Raw genomic sequence first — 17,481 nt, 5'->3', positions numbered from 1 at the left:
CTTATCTTCATCCTTAATTTACACTTCAAACCTATGTCCCCTGATTCTAGTCTCACCTAACAACTTTCCCGCCTCTATCTTGCCTAGCCCTTTCATAAGTTTATATGTCTCTATAAGATTCGGATAGCAAGGGTGACATGGTTAGTACAACACTGTTACAGAGCCACTGCTGTCTGTAAGGCGATTGTAAGCTCTTCCAGTGTCCGTGTGGGTTTCCCCCCAACTCTTCAAAATGTACAGGGGTTGTAGGTCCATTGGGTACAATTGGACATCACAGGCACATAGGCTGGAAGGGCCTGTTATCATGGTATATGTCTAAATTTAATATTAAATTTTACATTTTTAATTCCCCCCTCATTCTTAACTCCAATGAGTATTGTCCCAGGCAAATCAATCTCTCATAGGCTAACCCCTTCCTCCATAGAATCAACCTGGTGCACCTCCTCTGCACCACTTCCAAAGCCAGTAGACCCTCTCTCAAGTAAGGAAACCAGAATTGCACTCAGTACTCCAGATGCAGCCTCACCTGTACCCTCCCTGGTCTTAAATTCCACCCCTCTAGCGACGAAGGCCAACATCCAATGTCCTTAGCCACAGGTGTGGTGCTCAAGGCTTGGAAGGTAGCTCCTGTTGTTCCATTGTTTAAAAAGGCTCCAAAAGTAACCCTGGAAATTATAGACCACTGATCCTGACATCAGTAGTAGTTGAATTGTTGAAAGGTATTCTAAGAGATCGGATTTGGATAGCCAGGGACTGATTGGGATAATCAACATGGTTTTGTGCATGGTAGGTCATGTTTAACCAATCTTATAGAGATTTTTGATGAAGTTACCAGGAAAGTTGATGAAGAAAAAGGCTGTGGATGTTACCTACATGGACTTTGACAAAGTCCCACATGGAAGTTTAGTCAGGAAGATTCAGATGCTCAGTATTCATGGTGAAGTACTGAACTGGATTCAACAATGGCTGGACAGGAGGAGCCAAAGAGAAGTGGTGAATGATTGCCTCTCAGACTGGAGGCCTGTGATTAGTGAACAATGGGACCATTGATGCTTGTCATCGATATCAATGATCTGGATGATACTGTGGTAAATTGGATCAGCGAGTTTCCAGATGACACTAAGATTGGAGACGTTGTGGACAGTGAAGAAGGTTTTCAAAGCTTGCGGAGGGACCTGGACCAGCTGGAAAAATGGGCTGCAAAATGGCAGATGGAATTTAATGCAGACAAGTGTGAGGTGTTGCATTTTGGAAGGACAAACCAAGAAAGGACATACACGGTAAATGGTAGGGCACTGAGGAGTGCGGCAGGACAGAGGGATCTGGGAATACGGATACACAATTCCATGTTGCCGTCGTAGGTGGATAGGATTGTAAAAAGGACTTTTGACATATTGGTCTTCAGAAACTGAAGTACTGAGTTTCAGAGCTGGGATGTTATGGTAAAGTTGGATAAGACTTTGGTGAGGTCAAATTTGGAATATTGTGTGCAGTTTTTGGTCACCTAATAAATAAGATAGAAAGAGTGCAGAGAGGATTTACTAGGATGTTGGCCTGACTTTAAGAACTGAGTTACGGGGAAGGGTTATTCCCTGGAGCATTGAAGAATGAGGGGAGATTTGATAAAGGTATTTAAAATTATGAAGGGGATGGACAGAGTAAATGTGGATAGGTTTTTTCCACTGAGGATAAGTGAGATACAAACAAGAGGATGTGGGTTAAGCGTGAAAGGGGAAAGGTTTAGGGGAAAAATGAGAGGGAACTTCTTCACACAGAGAGTGGTGGGAGTGTGGAACGAGCTGCCAGCTGAAATGGTGAATGTGGGCTCAATTTTACCAGTTAAGAAGAATTTGGACAGGTACATGGATGGGAGAGGTATGGAGGGCTATGGACGATGCAGGTCAGTGGGACTAGGCACAGACTAGAAGGGCTGAAGGGCCTGTATTGGTGCTGTAATGTTCTATGATTCTATAGTTCTATCCTATTTGCCTTCTTGATTACATTTTGCACCTGCAAACCAACATTTTGTAAATCATTCACCAGTACTCCCAGGTCTTTCTGCACATAGTTATAGCTCAATGGTTAGAGCACTGGTCTTGTAAACCAGGGGTTGGGAGTTCATTCCTTGCTGGGGCCTCATTTATGTGAGGGGCGCTGGACAAAATGGTGACTCTTTGTCCTCCTTACGGTAGATAAAGTTAAAGAATTTCATGAATGTTACATTCTATATGACAGTAATGGAACCTTTACATGCTGCAATCTTTCACCTTTTAAATAATAATCTGATTAATATTTTTCTTTCTGAGTGGGTGCCATCATTGGATGCCAAACTCTTGCACATTCACTTATCCTGTCTATAGAAACTAGAACATTCCAATACAGTACAGACCCTTCAGCCCATAATGTTGTGCCGACCTATGGAAACCTATTCCAGAACAATCTAACCCTTCCCACCCTCACAGTCCATACCCTCCCCCCCCCCAAGTTTATCTAACACCCATGTGTCTACCCAAGAATCTTTTGAATCTCCCTATTATACCAGCCTCCACCACAGTCCACAGTAATGCATTCAAGGCACCCACCACCCTCTGTGTAAAGAAAAGTCTGACGTCTGTTATGAACTAATAACCCTTATTAGTACTAACAAAGGAACAGCAATGGAAAATATATCAGACAAAATTCAAAATAATAGTTTTTACTTAACTCTAAATTTAACCCCACTAAGAGCAAATGCAAACCATTACAGTTTAAACTTGATTCTGAAAAAGTCGAATATCTTGTTGACTTCAGGATCCTTTCAAAGCGTATTTCCGAAGTAATTGTAAAGCACTTTTAAAACTTATATTTTCAGACCTCTTTAAACAAACAAATCTTGATGAACTGTCTTTCAATGAGATCCTTCAAACAGGAGTGACCATTTTCTGGACACAAATGAGATGTGATCTTACTTATTTAAAGGCCACTTATGTTGCTTCTCCTGAGAATAGGATAAAACAAATCTTGTCTTTCCAGGAGGTCAAGTTTTCAGATCTTCTGTCTTCAGTTTTCTTCCACAATGAGCCTGCACTCTATTTATTTTCAAAGAGCAGTCACAAAGTGATCTCCCTTTTGAAATCCACTTTTCTGTATTCTCCTTTTATTAGGAGTTACATATAACAGCACCTATTTCAGTTACTGTAATTCAACCCTGTCTTTCACAAGGATCCAAGTCCCTTGTGTGTGTGTCCCACAGGGTCTTGATTTCTGAACTGATTAAAAAATGTCTGAATTTGATAACATATTTCTTGCAAATCTCTCATGTCACATGGTATGTGACATCATTTCTGTCTTTGAAGTTCATAATGTTTCTTGACACCGATGTGCTAAAAACATCTTTGCCCACTTACTTACAGAATCAAAATAATTAACTTTGATGGTTCCCTCCTGATTCCAGGCTATCTGAAATTTACTAACAAAATTAGCTTCTTGTACACTCAAGCAAACAATCCATTGTTCCACTTATCTCAACAACCATCATAAAAATCTTTCATCTCTTCTTCTTGCAATGCAACAGCAGACTCTTCAGCTTTCAAACTGGCTTCTGTGTTCAATGATGTTTAAAATACAAATGAGTTTGTTGATGCTGAAGCCAGCTACCAGCTGCAAAGAACCATGTGTGAGCCTGTCCACCCAATACTAACTTTTTCTAAGATTATATATACACTATGAAATATAGTTTTAACATTAACCTAAATATTAATATTAATATAGATCCATTACACGTCTCTCTCACCAGCACACAGTCGGCATAGCGCTTAGTGCAAAGCTGTTGCTGCGTTAGTGATCGGGACTTGGGTTCGAATCCTGCACTGCCAGTAAGGAGTTTCTACGTCTCACCCATGTCTGCGCGGGTTTTCCCCAGAGGTTCCGGTTTCCTTCCACCATTTGAAATGTACAGGGTGTTGTAGCTCAATTGGATGCAATTGGGTGGCACGGGCTCATGGGCCAAAAGGGCCTGTTACTGTGCAATTTAAAATTTAAAAAATTAAACTTTCCTACACTCACTTTAAATAGACATCCTCTGGTATTGGCCATTATTGCTATCTGAAAAAGGTTTTAACTGACCACTTTATCCATGCCCCACATAGTCTCATGCACCTCCACTGTCACCTATCTCTCAACCCCATCACCATTTCTATTGACTATCAACTAGGTTACGTTCCTTGCACCTGAAGATTTTTTATTTATTTACCATATGGTCGAAGCCAATTCTGGCCATGAAACCTATGCCACCCGATTAACCTATAAATCTTGTAGACGGAAGAAAACCAGAGCGTGCCGGAAGAAACTCGCGCATGTCACGGGTGAACGTGCACTAAGTGCCATTTTTCTACCCCAAATTGTGTTTTTTTTCTTTTGGTTAGAAGTAGCTCGAAATGGGAAAGGGTGGGAATGGGAGAGATGATGTGGGGAATGATTATAAACAGGGAGGGAAGCTTCAACTGTACTTACATAAACCACCTTCTGTTTCAGGATTCGATTCTCCTCCTGAACTTTAGATATGATGATGACCTCCGGTGAATCTCCCTGTTGTAACTATGGAGACAATGGGACAACTTTGATCACAAGTTTGCATAAAAGTAGATGAAGATTCAGGAGCTAAGTCTAATATTCTGATATTGCTACGGAAACACGTCGTGAAGTTATTCGGAAAGATCAACAGGAAATCTATAAAACACTCCGCAATTCAGGTGGTGAAATAATACTGATGTTTCAGATCAGCGAGTTCCCAGAGCTTCTCAACCTTTTTTGGCTCTGGTCCCCTTCTTACTCTGCTCAAAGTTTATGTGAAGCAATCAAGTTTAATTGGTTTCTCCTACTGACTGCATAGAACTGTAGAATGATAGGACAGAAACAGGGCCCTTCGGGTCTGTGCTGAACCATAGTCTCACTGACCTGCACCCAGTCCATAGCCCTCCATACCTCTCCCGTCCATGTATCTGTCCAAATTTAAATTTTTTGCAACATGCAGCAGATTAACAGGCCACTTTGGCCCATGTATCTGTGCCACTCAATTTACACCCCGGTATATTATGAATGGTGGGAGGAAAATGGAGCCCCCTGGAAAAACCCACACACGCACGTACGGAGAGTGTACAAACACCGTGGGATTCGATCGCTGGCTCTGTAACAGCGTGGCACTAACCGCTACGCCAACTGTGCTGCCCTAAATTCTTCTTTAATGTTAAAATTGATCCCTTGTTCACCACCTGAGCCGGCAGCTCGTTCCACACTCACCATTCCCTGTGTGAAGAAGATCCTCCTCACGTTCCCCCTAAACTTTTCCCCTTTCACTCTTAACCTCTGGTTTGTCTCTCACCTACCCTCAGTGGAAGAAGCTTATCTACATTTATTCTGTCGGTCCCCCTCATAATTTTAAATTTCAAATCTCACCTCATTCTTCTGCACTCCAGGGAATAAAGTCCTAACCTGCTTAACCTTTTCCTGTAACTCAGTTCCTGAAGTCCGGGCAACATCTTATAATTTCAGTCAGTGGCTGCTTGCCATGGCTGGATTTGAGTCACCAACTTCACAGGGTTACCTTGGGACAAATGGCCCATCTCCAAGGTAAAGTCAGGACAAAAGACATAGGATGAAGCTCAGTACAGGCCCTTCAGCCCACAATGTTGTGCTGACCCACATAAACCTACTCCACAACAAACTTACCCTTCCCTGTTTCACACCCATGACCCATTCCAAGATTTCCTATTGTAACAGCTTCCACCACCAGCTCCATAAAATGTTACACAATTATAAATGTCATAATTTATGATGAAATCGTGGGAATAATTGCAGTTCATTGAGCAAAGGTCCAATTGGATCATGAGAACATCTATTTTTCTCCTGATTGGCTAAAGGAAACCAGGGTGGATGGGCACGTGGAGTGACCAATGGCAGCAGTGCAGAGGCGGGATGGAAGGAACACAAGAAAATAGAGTCTTCCTGATCCTCAGCAACATTGTGACAGATCTGATCCCCGGTTTCTACCCCACTTCCCGTCTAGTCTCCAGGACTCTCGTTTTGCATGCCAAAATTCTACCACCCTGAATGTCCTTGAGGATTCTGCTTAGAAACATAGCAACATAGAAGATAGGAGCAGGAGTAGGTCATTCGACCCTTCGAGCCTGCTCCGCCATTCAACGAGTTCAGTACCTCGTCCTCGCCTTCTCTCCATAACCTTTAATACCCTTATACTGAAGAAATAGATCTAATTCCCTCTTAAATATATTTAATGAACCTGTCTCTACTGCCCTCTGTGGCAATGAATTCCACAGATTCACCACCCTCTGGGTCAAGAAATTCCTCCTCATCTTGGTCCTAAATGGTTTGCCTATTATCCTCAAACCATGGCCCCGGGTTCTGGATTTTCCCATCCTTGGAAACATCCCATCTGCATCCATTCTGTCCAGTCCTGCCAGAATTTTATAGGTCTCTATGAGATCCCCTCTCAATCTTCTAAACTCCAGCGAGTACAATCCCAATTTGCGCAATCTTTCCTCATAGGTCATTCCTGCCATTCCAGGTATCAGCCTGGTGAATCGCGTCTGCACTCCCTCCATTGCAAGAACATCCTTCCTTAGATAAGGTGACCAAAACTGCACACAATACTCCAGGTGGGGTCTCACCAAGGCCCTGTACAGCTGCAGTAAGGTATCCTTGTTCCTAGACTCAAACCCTCTTGATAGGAAGGCCAACATACCATTTGCCTTTTTAACCGCCTGCTATACCTGCATGCTCGCCTTCAGAGACTGATGTACAAGTACCCCTAGGTCTCTCTGCACTTCCCCATCTCTTAATCTATTGCCATTCAAATAGTAATCTGCCCTCCGGTTTGTATTACCAAAGTGGATAACCTCACATTTATCCACATTGTAGTGCATTTGCCATGTATCTGCCCAGTCCCTCAATTTATCCAAATCACTCTGGAGCTTCCTGACCCCCTCTTCCATGCACACAACCCCTCCCAGCTTAGTGTCATCTGCAAATTTGGAGATATTACATCCAATCCCCTCATCCAGATCATTAATGTAAATTGTGAACAGCTGGGGTCCCAGTACAGATCCCTGAGGCACCCCACTGGTCACCGCCTGCCATTCAGAAAATGAGCCATTTATCCCAACTCTCTGTCTTCTACCTGCCAGCCAGTTCTCAATCCACATCAATACTTTGCCCCCAATCCCATGAGCCTTGATTTTGGAAGCCAGTCGTTTATTCGGGACCTTATCAAAGGCCTTTTGGAAGTCCAGGTACACCACATCCACTGGCTCTCCCCCATCTATTTTACCTGTCACCATCTCAAAGAATTCCAATAGATTTGTCAAGCACGATTTACCTTTTGTAAATCCATGTTGACTCCATCCGATCCCTTCTCTGCTAGTCATATGCTCCGCTATTACATCCTTAATAATGGATTCCATCATTTTGCCCACTACTGATGTAAGGCTCACCGGCCGATAATTCCCCGCTTTTTCTCTACCCCCCTTTTTAAATAGTGGGGTAACCTTAGCTACCCTCCAATCCATGGGTACTGATCCTGAGTCTATCGAGTTCTGGAAAATAATTCTTAAAGCATCTGCTATCTGAATGGCCACTTCCTTAAGTACCCTAGGATGTAGATTATCAGGCCCTTGGGATTTATCTGCCTTCAATCCCATCAATTTTCCCAAGACCATGTCCTTAGAGATACTGATTTCTTTCAGTTCCTCCCTTGCATTAGTCTCTATGTTCCCCAACATCCTTGGGAGGTTATTTGTATCCTCTCTTGTGAAAACAGAACTAAAGTAAGAATTTAATTGGTCTGCCATTTCCTTATTCCCCATTATATATTCCCCTGATTCCAACTGCAAGGGACCTTCGCTGGATTTCACCAATCTTTTTCTCTTTACAAATTTATAAAAGCTTTTGCAGCCGGTTTTTATATTTGCCGCAAGCTTACTTTCGTAATTTATTTTTGCTCTCTTGATTAATCCCTTTGTCCTCCTTTGGTGCATCTTGAACTGCTTCCAGTCTTCTGCAAATCTCTATGATGGAGTGATTCCAAAGCGTCGGAGAAGGACCTCCTCCTTGCCTTCAATGGCTGACCCATCTAGAGTTCGTTTTACAGCACAGAAACACACCCATTGACCCCACCACCACGTCGGCCAAGTAAACCTGAGACTGCAGTGCCTGCTTCCCAATTCCCTCTCCAGGGGAAATGTCCTTACTGTGCAGCCCCTCAGAATCCGATGCTCCAACAAGATCACCACACCACTGATTCTTCTGAATCCAAGGCCCAACTTGCTCAGACTGTCCTAATAAGGCAACCCATTCATCCAACAAATCACATCTTGTAAACCTTCTCCCTTTCCTACTATATCATTCCATAAACCATCTGCTACGCTCCTCATGTGCTCCCTTCAGTTCTGCAAATCCTCTCAACCCTTAAACTCCGTGCCTCTCGCAATTAGGGGTGGCACATTTGGCATAAAGGTTCGCACAATGTTTTTATGTGCCAGCGATCGGGACTGGGGTTCAAATCCCACAAAGGAGTTTCTACGTTTTTGGTGTGTGTGTGTGTGTGTGTGTGTGTGTGTGTGTGTGTGTGTGTGTGTGTGTGTGTGTAGGTTTTCCCCTTAGAACGTACCGGGGTGGAGATTGTCTTGTGCTTACCTTCATTGGGAAGAGGAGAGTGAGAGTGTCAGGATCACCCGCGTGGCAGTGAGCCAAAGAGAAGGTCAGAGGGGTTCAGCTGGGTGGGGTTTTGGGAGTCGAAGAATGCAATGTTGTGTCTAGTGAATAATAAAAAGAAAGTTGGCTTCATGGTGTGCTGGAAGAAACGAGTGAGTGTATTCTTTATTTGTTTGCAAGCTAGGGTAAATCAGTGCCGTAACAAGGTTAATTGGGTGGCATAGACTCATGGGCCAAAATGATCGGTTACCGTACTGTTGGTCTAAACTTAATTTAAAATTTAAATTTAAATAAATCCCATTAGCCTTCTGAACTTGGATACTAACTTTATGCTTTGTACATGGACACGCAGTGCTTTCTGAACACCAGCAGCTACCGTCATGAGCATCAGTCTTCGCCTCATTAAGGGCATCTTTAAGAGGCAGTGCCTCAAGAAAGCAACCTCTATCATCAAGGACCCTCACCACCCAGCCATGCCCTCTTCTCACTGCTACCATCAGGAAGGAGGTCCAGGAACCTGAAGACACACCCTCAATGTTACAAAAACAGCTTCTTCCGCTCTGCTATCAGATTTCTGAATGGAGAATGAACCACAGACACCACCTCAGTTTTTTTCCTCTTTTGCACTACTTCTTTAGGTTTTAAAAATTCTGTAATCATGTAATTGTAATTTTATAGCAATTTTGTGCCTTGAACTCCACAGTACTGCTGCCACGAAACAACAAATTTGCAACAGATACACATTCCTGACAATGAACCTGAATCTGATACCTATTTCTACTAATTCTTTGCTGACACACAAAGTACTTACATTTACATTTTAAATTTGGATGTAACAGGCCCTTCCGGCCCACGAGTCCGTGCTGCCCAATTTACACCCAATTAACCTACACCACCCCGGTACGTTTTGAAGGGTGGGAGGAAACCAGAGCCCCCGGAGAAAACCTGCACAGACACAGGGAGAACATACAAACTCCTTGGAGACAGCACTGAATTTGAACCCGGATCGCCAGTGCTGTAAAGGCATTGAGCTAACCATTTATTTACTCCAACTGTTCCGCCCGAAGGAGCAACTCGGGAAGTATCCGGGGAAGGCAATAGGGTTTCAGGTGGAAAACCCTTCATCGGGAATAGGAAGAACCAGACACACACGGGAATAAAAAGAGTGGGGTGGTGGGGCGGGGGTTCGTGGGAGGACCATGGGCTGCCAGGTGTTAGGTGAATACAGGCGGGAGGGGGAAGAAACAGTTGGTGTAGTGGCTAGTGCAACGCTATTACAGCGCAAGCAATCAGGACCACTGTCTGTAAGGAGTTTGTACATTCTCCCCGTGTCTGCGTGGGTTTTCCTCGGGGTTTCCAGTTCCCTCCCACTGCTTGAAACGCATTGGAGATGTAAGTTAATTGGGCGGCAAGGACTCGTGGGCCGAAATGGCCTGTTACTGTGCTGTATGTCTAAATTTATTTAAGTTTAGAGGAAGTTAGGAGTTGTATATTTGATACTTCTGTTAAATTGACAGAGACTTGGTGACCTTTTATAAATTATTTCCACGACTTAGTTATTATAATTATTTTCCCTTCCAGACTATATTTAATTTTATTTTATCTTTGTTGGTGAAGACCAGATGATTAAAATTTATTTATAAGTTTGCCTGGACTTTTTTATTTTCTAAGATTCGGTGGGGTTTTATATAATTGTGATATTTTTCCCCTTTTTGATTACGTTCTCCTATTCTCCTCGTTTATTGTTTACCTATAATGTGATTAATGAAAAGATTGAAAAAGTAAGGAGTTTGTACATTCTCCCTGTGTCTGCGTGGGTTTTCCCCGGGGCTCCAGTTTCCTCCCACCCTTCAAAAAACGTACCGAGGCTCTAGGTTAATTGGTTGTAAATTGGGCAGCAAGGACTTGTGGGCTGAAATAAGTCCATTGTTGTTTGTCATTTATATCAACGATCTCGATGATGTGGGAAATTGGATCAGCCCATTTGCTGATGACACAAAGATTGGAGGTAGAGGCGTTGTGGACAGGGAGGAAGGCTTTCTAAGCTAGCAGAGGGATCTGGTCCCATTGGAAAAATGGACTGCAAAATGGCAGATGGAATTTAATGCAGGAAAATGTGAAGTTTTGCACTTGGACAGACAAACCTGGGTAGGACATGCATGGTAAACTGTAGGGCATTGAGGAGTGCAGTAGAACAGAGGGATCTGGGAATATAGATACATAATTTCCTGAAAGTGGCGTCACAGGTAGATAGGGTTATAAAGAGAGCTTTTGGCATCTTGGCCTTCATAAATCAAAGTATTGAATATAGGAGTTGGGATGTTATGGTAAAGAAGACATTGGTGAGGCCAAATTTGGAGAATTGTATGCAGTTTTGGTCACCTAACTGCAGGAAGGATATCAATAAGATGGAAAGAGTGCAGAGAAAATTTACTAGGATGTTGTCAGCACTTCAGGAACTGAGTTACAGGGAAAGGTTAAACAGGTTAGGACTTTATTCCCTGGAGCATAGAAGATTTGATAGAGGTATACAAAATCCTGATGGGTATAGATAGAGCAAGTTCAAGCAGACTTTTTCCACTGAGGTTAAGAGAGTTTTAAAAAAAAAACTGGGTTAACGATGAAAGGGGAAAAGTTTAAAGGAAACGTTGGGGGAACTTCTTCATGCAGAGGTAAAACGAAAATCCGCAGATACCGTGATTGAAGTAAAAACACACAAAGCTGGGGAAACTCAACAGTTCAAACAGTGTCCTTCATATAGAAAAGATAAAAACACATAACCGACATTCGAGCTTGAGCCCTTCATGCAGAGATTTGTGGGAGTGTGGAACAAGCTGCCAGCTGAATTGGTTAACGGAGGCTCAATTCTGACATTTAAGAAAAATGTGCACAGGTACATGGATGGGAGGGGTATGGAGGAATATGGTTCAGGTCAGTGCGATAAGGCAGAATATTTTGAAAATCTGAAGGGCCTATTTTTATGCTGCAGTGTTCCAGGGTTCTAACTGTTCCCAGCTTCCACCCCCCCCCCCCCACCTAAACTGCATGGATAGAAAATAATAACCTTCATCTTCTCCTACTTGCTTCATTTTGGAGGATGGGTCACTGATCAAACCAGGACATTTATCACCTGAAGGAAATCACCCACAACACATCCTCAAACTCAATCCCATCACTATTTTTCGGTGACTGATGATATTAAAAACACTGTGGAAACCATTTATCTTGTGTTTCCATCAATCACCAGTGCAGTTCCAGCTCTGATGTACTTGAGTGGTGTGGAGGGGGGTCGCTCAAAGAGAGATTGTTCTTTCGAGCAGAGGCCAGGGTCAATTAGATCAAGGGACTCAAACTCAGGGAATAAGCCAGGAACTTGCTCCCTCTGGGGAGAGGGATTCAGACAAGTGGCCAGAATACAGAGCAGAGTCGAGGAGCGTATCTTGGTGCAGTGTGATCCGGAACACACAGAGCGAGACCGCCAGAGACGTTCGCACTGAGAATCGCAGACGTTCCTCTGGGACTTTTGTTAAGTACGGCGAAGGACAAAGAACGGGAGTGCAGCTGGGATAATTTTGAGCGGTGGAGGCACAGGGTGGGCTCTGCCACAGCTGAGGGTGATCCAGACCCCTCACTCTCGGTGGTCTTCCTCTCCTCGAATGACCACATTCACCAGGACCGTTGCTTGAATAAGGCTCAAATAATCATTGAGGACCCTTTCCATCCAGCACACAGTATCTTTCACCCACTACCATCAAGAAGGAGGTACAGGAGCATCAAAAGCAGATTTTTTTCAGAATTTTATTTTGCTCAAGGGCCAAAGAGCCTGTACTGTGCTACAATGTTCAGATTTCAGATTTATTCTCAGAGTTGTTCTGGGCCACGGACTGACCTTTGGGACTGTGGACTGACCTTTGGGACTGTGGACTGTTATTATAAAGGATGGATTTCTGCTAGGAACTCTGAGCAACTTGTGGTACAGCTGAGTGCTGATTCACTCATTGCTTGGAACTTTTGAGAACAAAAGGAGAATCCAGCTGAGAAGCAGAGAGCGGTGGAGGGCAGCTGGAGAGCTGTGTGAAATGCACATGCCCCATGAGTGAGGATTCGTAAGTTTACCGCCACGCAACATCAGTCATTTCTCTCTCCAACGTTCAATACAACGTCCTTTATTATCAGTTAAAGAACTGAACTTGGTCATTGAACTTTCAGATTGAATTCTGTGGACTGTGTTTTTGGACCGATTTACTTGACTGACTGATCCGGGGTTTGGGGAATTTTTCCTTTTGGAGTATTGGGCACAGATTTTAACAGCCTGGGTTTTCCTCAAACACACTGTATTATCTGTATATTGTCTATTGATATTTATAGTGGGGTTAATTGTGTTGAGACATTATATTGTTAATAGTCATTAATAAATATAGAGTTAAAATTTAGCCCTTTTGAATTGCACCTTCTGTTGTTACTGGTTTGAGACATAACAGAGTACATACATATACAATCCTAAGATTCTTTTTACTGAGGGCCAGGCAGAATTAACCTCTTATTGGTACTGCAAAAACAATTGTACTCAATGAACAAATGTAAACAAATAAAAGAATGTGAACGAACTGTGCATTATAAGAGAGAAAAACAAACCAATGAAGTGAAAAAATAAGAGTCCTTAAATGAGCCCCTGATTGAGTTTGATCAACTGCCAGGATGGGAAATAGCTTCTTCCTGCAAGTTGTGAGATTGATGAACAATGTCACTGAGTAAACTATTCCAGAAGTATATTTATTTTAAATTATATATTTATATTTCGACGATTACTATGTGCTTTGCATTGTGTGTGCACTGTAGTTTGGAAAAACACTGTTTCGCCTACTTGTATATACCAGGTGATATTAAATTTGAACTTGTGGTATAATTTATGATTGATCCAGAATTACTTTACTGTGTCAAACGAGAGAGAAAAACAGAAAAAGGAAATCATTAAAAAGGAGAGGAAGGACAGAATGATTCGAAGCATATCAACAGGAGAGGTAACTTGCACCAAGTACAAATGCCGCGGTTTACAACATTTACAACTCACTCTCTGTAACCTTGTTCCTTCCCATTGCTGGAAAGTCCCACCATTGATCAAGTCAAGTCAACACCGGGGAAGGGAAAGTCCATGCTCACGTCGTGAGCTAACTTCTCCACAGTTGGCTGGAAAGAGTCTCGTGGCCATGACTGGGAAATTTCAACCCATCCTGTGAGAAACAGATTGTGGAGGCAGGACAGGTTTTGATTTTAGGATCATTGGAGTGAAATTCTGAGCTCCAGGTTATGTGGGTCCAGAGCACCTTGAGGGTTCAGACCATCAACTCAGGCAGTCAAGACAGTGACTGGCCTGAGGTGTTTAGACAACTCGGGCCAGTAAGGTGTGCAGCCGGACTGTCCACCCTGCAGTGGGTTCCAGAATGTGGGGTCCATTCATATTTTGGGACTGGGGTGCAACACATTGACCAACGATACTAGACAATGCAGATTTTGTTTCCTGAACACTTTTAGGTATATTTTATGGATTTTGAGGTGCTGGTCATGAAAATCACCTTAGAATACGGTGCCACAGTTAGCATAGTGTTCAGCGCCAGCAATAGGGACCTGCACTTTCTGCGTCCTCCCTGTGTCTGCATAGGTTTTCCCCGGGGGCTCCGGTTTTCTCCCACCCTTCAAAAAAGTACTGGCAGGGGCCTATTCAGGTTCCAACGTTAGGGAGAGCGAGCACATAAAAAAGACACCATGACACATACCAGATGGTGAGTCAGTGGTTGAATGGCGGGCCATCGGAATGGAGTACGAAACGGTGGCTGCATAGCGTGGAAGGCGGGGGGGGATAGCCATGTTGGAGCAGTGGGGGGGGGGGGAAGCGGCTGGCATCATTTTTGAACAAAGTGCTCAAGGGGAGCGATACCCCCTAGCTATGCCACCAGGGGCTGTCGGTCAATTGGATGCAATTATGTGGCCTGGGCTCGTGGGCTGAAAGGGCCTGTTCCGTGCTTCACCGTATATCTAAAATTCAACATTTTTTTTTAAACAAACTTTATTTATTCGTTCAAAAAACAAATATGACATATGCAGCAATTAAACATAAACATGAACGTTTGTTTTTCTTTTTTTTAATTTAACTTTTTTTTGTTAATTATTTTTCCTGTCACTTTTTTTTTAAGTTATAACCTATTTTTGTGATTTCCTGTCATATTTTAAGTCTACTGGTATATTGCCCACAGAGCAAGATGTTTTCATTAGTCCAAGCATGCCTGGGCATGCACTCAGTGCAGGTGTCTGGGCATGCTTAGTCAGGATAGATGTAAACAGGCTATAAAAGCAGCTCACATACACAGATGCTGTGCATTACATTGATTATAGATTGAACACATATTGCTGCACATGTTCTTCAGGCAATAGCATAGTGAGTGCACTTAACAATAGCATTTATTGTCTTCAGGGAGATTCAATACAGCAGAAATGTCTCGTCAATGTCGCAACAGCTGTGATATATTCTGTTACATTTGTGGCGAGTCTATGCTCAAGGCTCAAAGACGCAGCGTGACTACATTTGTTAGAAAGCCTGTGAGCTCTACTTCAATTGTAAAATTAATGATCAAGAAAAACCCTGGGCTCCTCACATTTGTTGTGCAACATGTACAATCAACCTAAGGGCTTGGATTCAGCATCATTATGCAATTAAACATGCTAAACTCAATTTAATGTTTCTCCAACTTCCTACATGATACAGCAAATCTGAAAGTAGCTTTGTGTTCAGCTTGAAGTTGTCTATCATAATTCCCCAATTTTTTTTTTTCAGGAAGCAAACCTTTTGAAAAACATTTGTTCCCCAGTGTAATCTCTCTCAGTTGTTGCCTGATCCAGATGCAACCCCCTTCTAGGAGAAAACAAGAGAATAGGAGGATGGGCTGGCCATTCAGCCCCTCGAGCTTAGCCCACCTGCCCATGTCTTATCTTCTGTGCCAGTTAGTATAGTGGTTAGCGCAATGCTGTTACAGCACCCACGACCTGGATTCGAATCCAACGCTGTCTGTAAGCATTCTCCCCATATCTGCGTGGGTTTCCTCTGGATGCTCCGGTTTCCTCCCACCTTTCAAATCGTATGGGGTTGGAGGTTAACTGGGGTATTTGGGCGGCATGGACTCGTTGCTGGGAGGGGCCTGTTACCATACGTCTAAATTAAAAATGTAAAATTCCCCATAGGCCTCAATCTGATTTTCCAAAGGTGAGTTGGCCTTCTTTTTTAATACCCTCAATGATCCAGCCTCCACAACACTGGGATCGAGACTTACAGTTTCGCCACCCTCTGCAGAAAGAAACTGTGAGAACCAAGTTTAACCTTGTATGCAAATTCTCTGACTCATAGAAACATCTCAATTGAGATGACCCAAGGATCTTGTATGTTTCAAAAAGAACACCCCTCGTTCTCCTAAACCAAATATTACAGATCCATGGTAGAACTATCCCCTCATCCTAGGACTTAGCTAAGTGAACTACAGCCTCCAACATCAGCACATCTTTCCTTTCATGAGGGGACCGTTACTGTGCACAGTATTCCAGGTGTGGCCGCACCAACACTGCACAACTGGAAAGGGGCTTCCAAGGCATCACGTCTCACATCTCTGAACAGATGTGGAGCGGCACAGTTGGCGTAGGGGTTAGTGCAACACCTTTTACAGCGCCAGCGATAGGGACCGGAGTTCGAATCCCGCGCTGTCTGTCAGGAGTTTGTAGACGTCTGCGTGGGTTTTCCACAGCGGCACCGGTTTTCCTCCCACCATTCAAAACGTACAGGGAATGTGGGTGTAAATTGGATGGCACAGACTTGTGGGCCGAAATGGCCTGTTACCATGCTATATGACTAGAAGGATAATCGAAAGAGCAAGCTTTCAGGGAGAAAGAGAGAGGGAGGGATATACCTGAAGGTACCACCTCACGTGGTGGAGTGATGATCAGGGATGACGTCGATGGTTTGGGAACATTCAGGTAAAAATACAGAAATGCTGGATGAACTCAGAGCGTCCATAGGAGGTAAATATATATTTCAGGCCTGAGCCATTCCTCAGGGTACCCATACCATGTATAAGAGTTCAGGCCTGAAATGTTGGTGGTAATATCTTTACCTCCTGTGGATGCTGAGAGACCTACTGATTTTCTTCAGCATTTCTGTGTTTTTACTACCACCCCAGTGCCCTCAGACCTCTGTGTTTCTTAGGAATATTAAGGGGCTGGTGGAGGTGGCAGAAATGGAATGGGGAAAGAGGCCATGATTGGACAAAGGAAGTGAGGCAGTGAACTTCCAGCCCAAAGACCAACATCATGGCGGCAGCACGGTTAGCTTGGCGCACAGCACAATGCTATTACAGTACCAGCAACACTGGCTCAATAATAACATTTAAAACTTCAGTGAAAGAAATGGGCACGTTGTGCTCAGGCACTGGTTAGGAAGCAATCTCCTCCTGCCAATTAGCTGTAGAGAGATCTACCTGAGGCACTAACTCAAGAAGGCAGCCAACATCATGAAGGCACCCCCCCTCCCCTCATCTCCCTGGCCACAACTTCTTCTCCCTGTTACCTTTGAGCAGAAGTCCATCTCCTCTCAATTCAAGAACACTTCCGTCCTCTTACAGCTAACAGGCTCTTGAACCACCCTAATTCTAACTATAAATTACTGCGAGACCACCAGAAGATTGATCTGCCTGTACTACTGAAACACAACATTTTTTTTCTTGCACTGCGGATATT

At 43.5% G+C, this 17,481-nt stretch overlaps 1 protein-coding gene across 1 annotated transcript in view; it reads right to left on the bottom strand.

The window, feature by feature from the left end:
• The window catches only part of tnip2 (TNFAIP3 interacting protein 2), a 52,961-nt gene that overhangs the window by 15,072 nt on the left and 20,408 nt on the right, over positions 1-17,481 (bottom strand). Inside the window, exon 3 of the mRNA XM_069942144.1 lies at positions 4,492-4,575. Coding sequence (XP_069798245.1) covers positions 4,492-4,575 — 84 coding nt within the window. The remainder of the gene's footprint in view (positions 1-4,491; positions 4,576-17,481) is intronic.

This window comes from Narcine bancroftii, chromosome 1, assembly GCF_036971445.1.
Source record: "Narcine bancroftii isolate sNarBan1 chromosome 1, sNarBan1.hap1, whole genome shotgun sequence".
NCBI lineage: Eukaryota > Metazoa > Chordata > Chondrichthyes > Torpediniformes > Narcinidae > Narcine > Narcine bancroftii.
The sequence above is the reverse complement of the archived record's forward strand: the minus strand, read 5'-3'. Positions and strand labels throughout refer to the sequence as shown.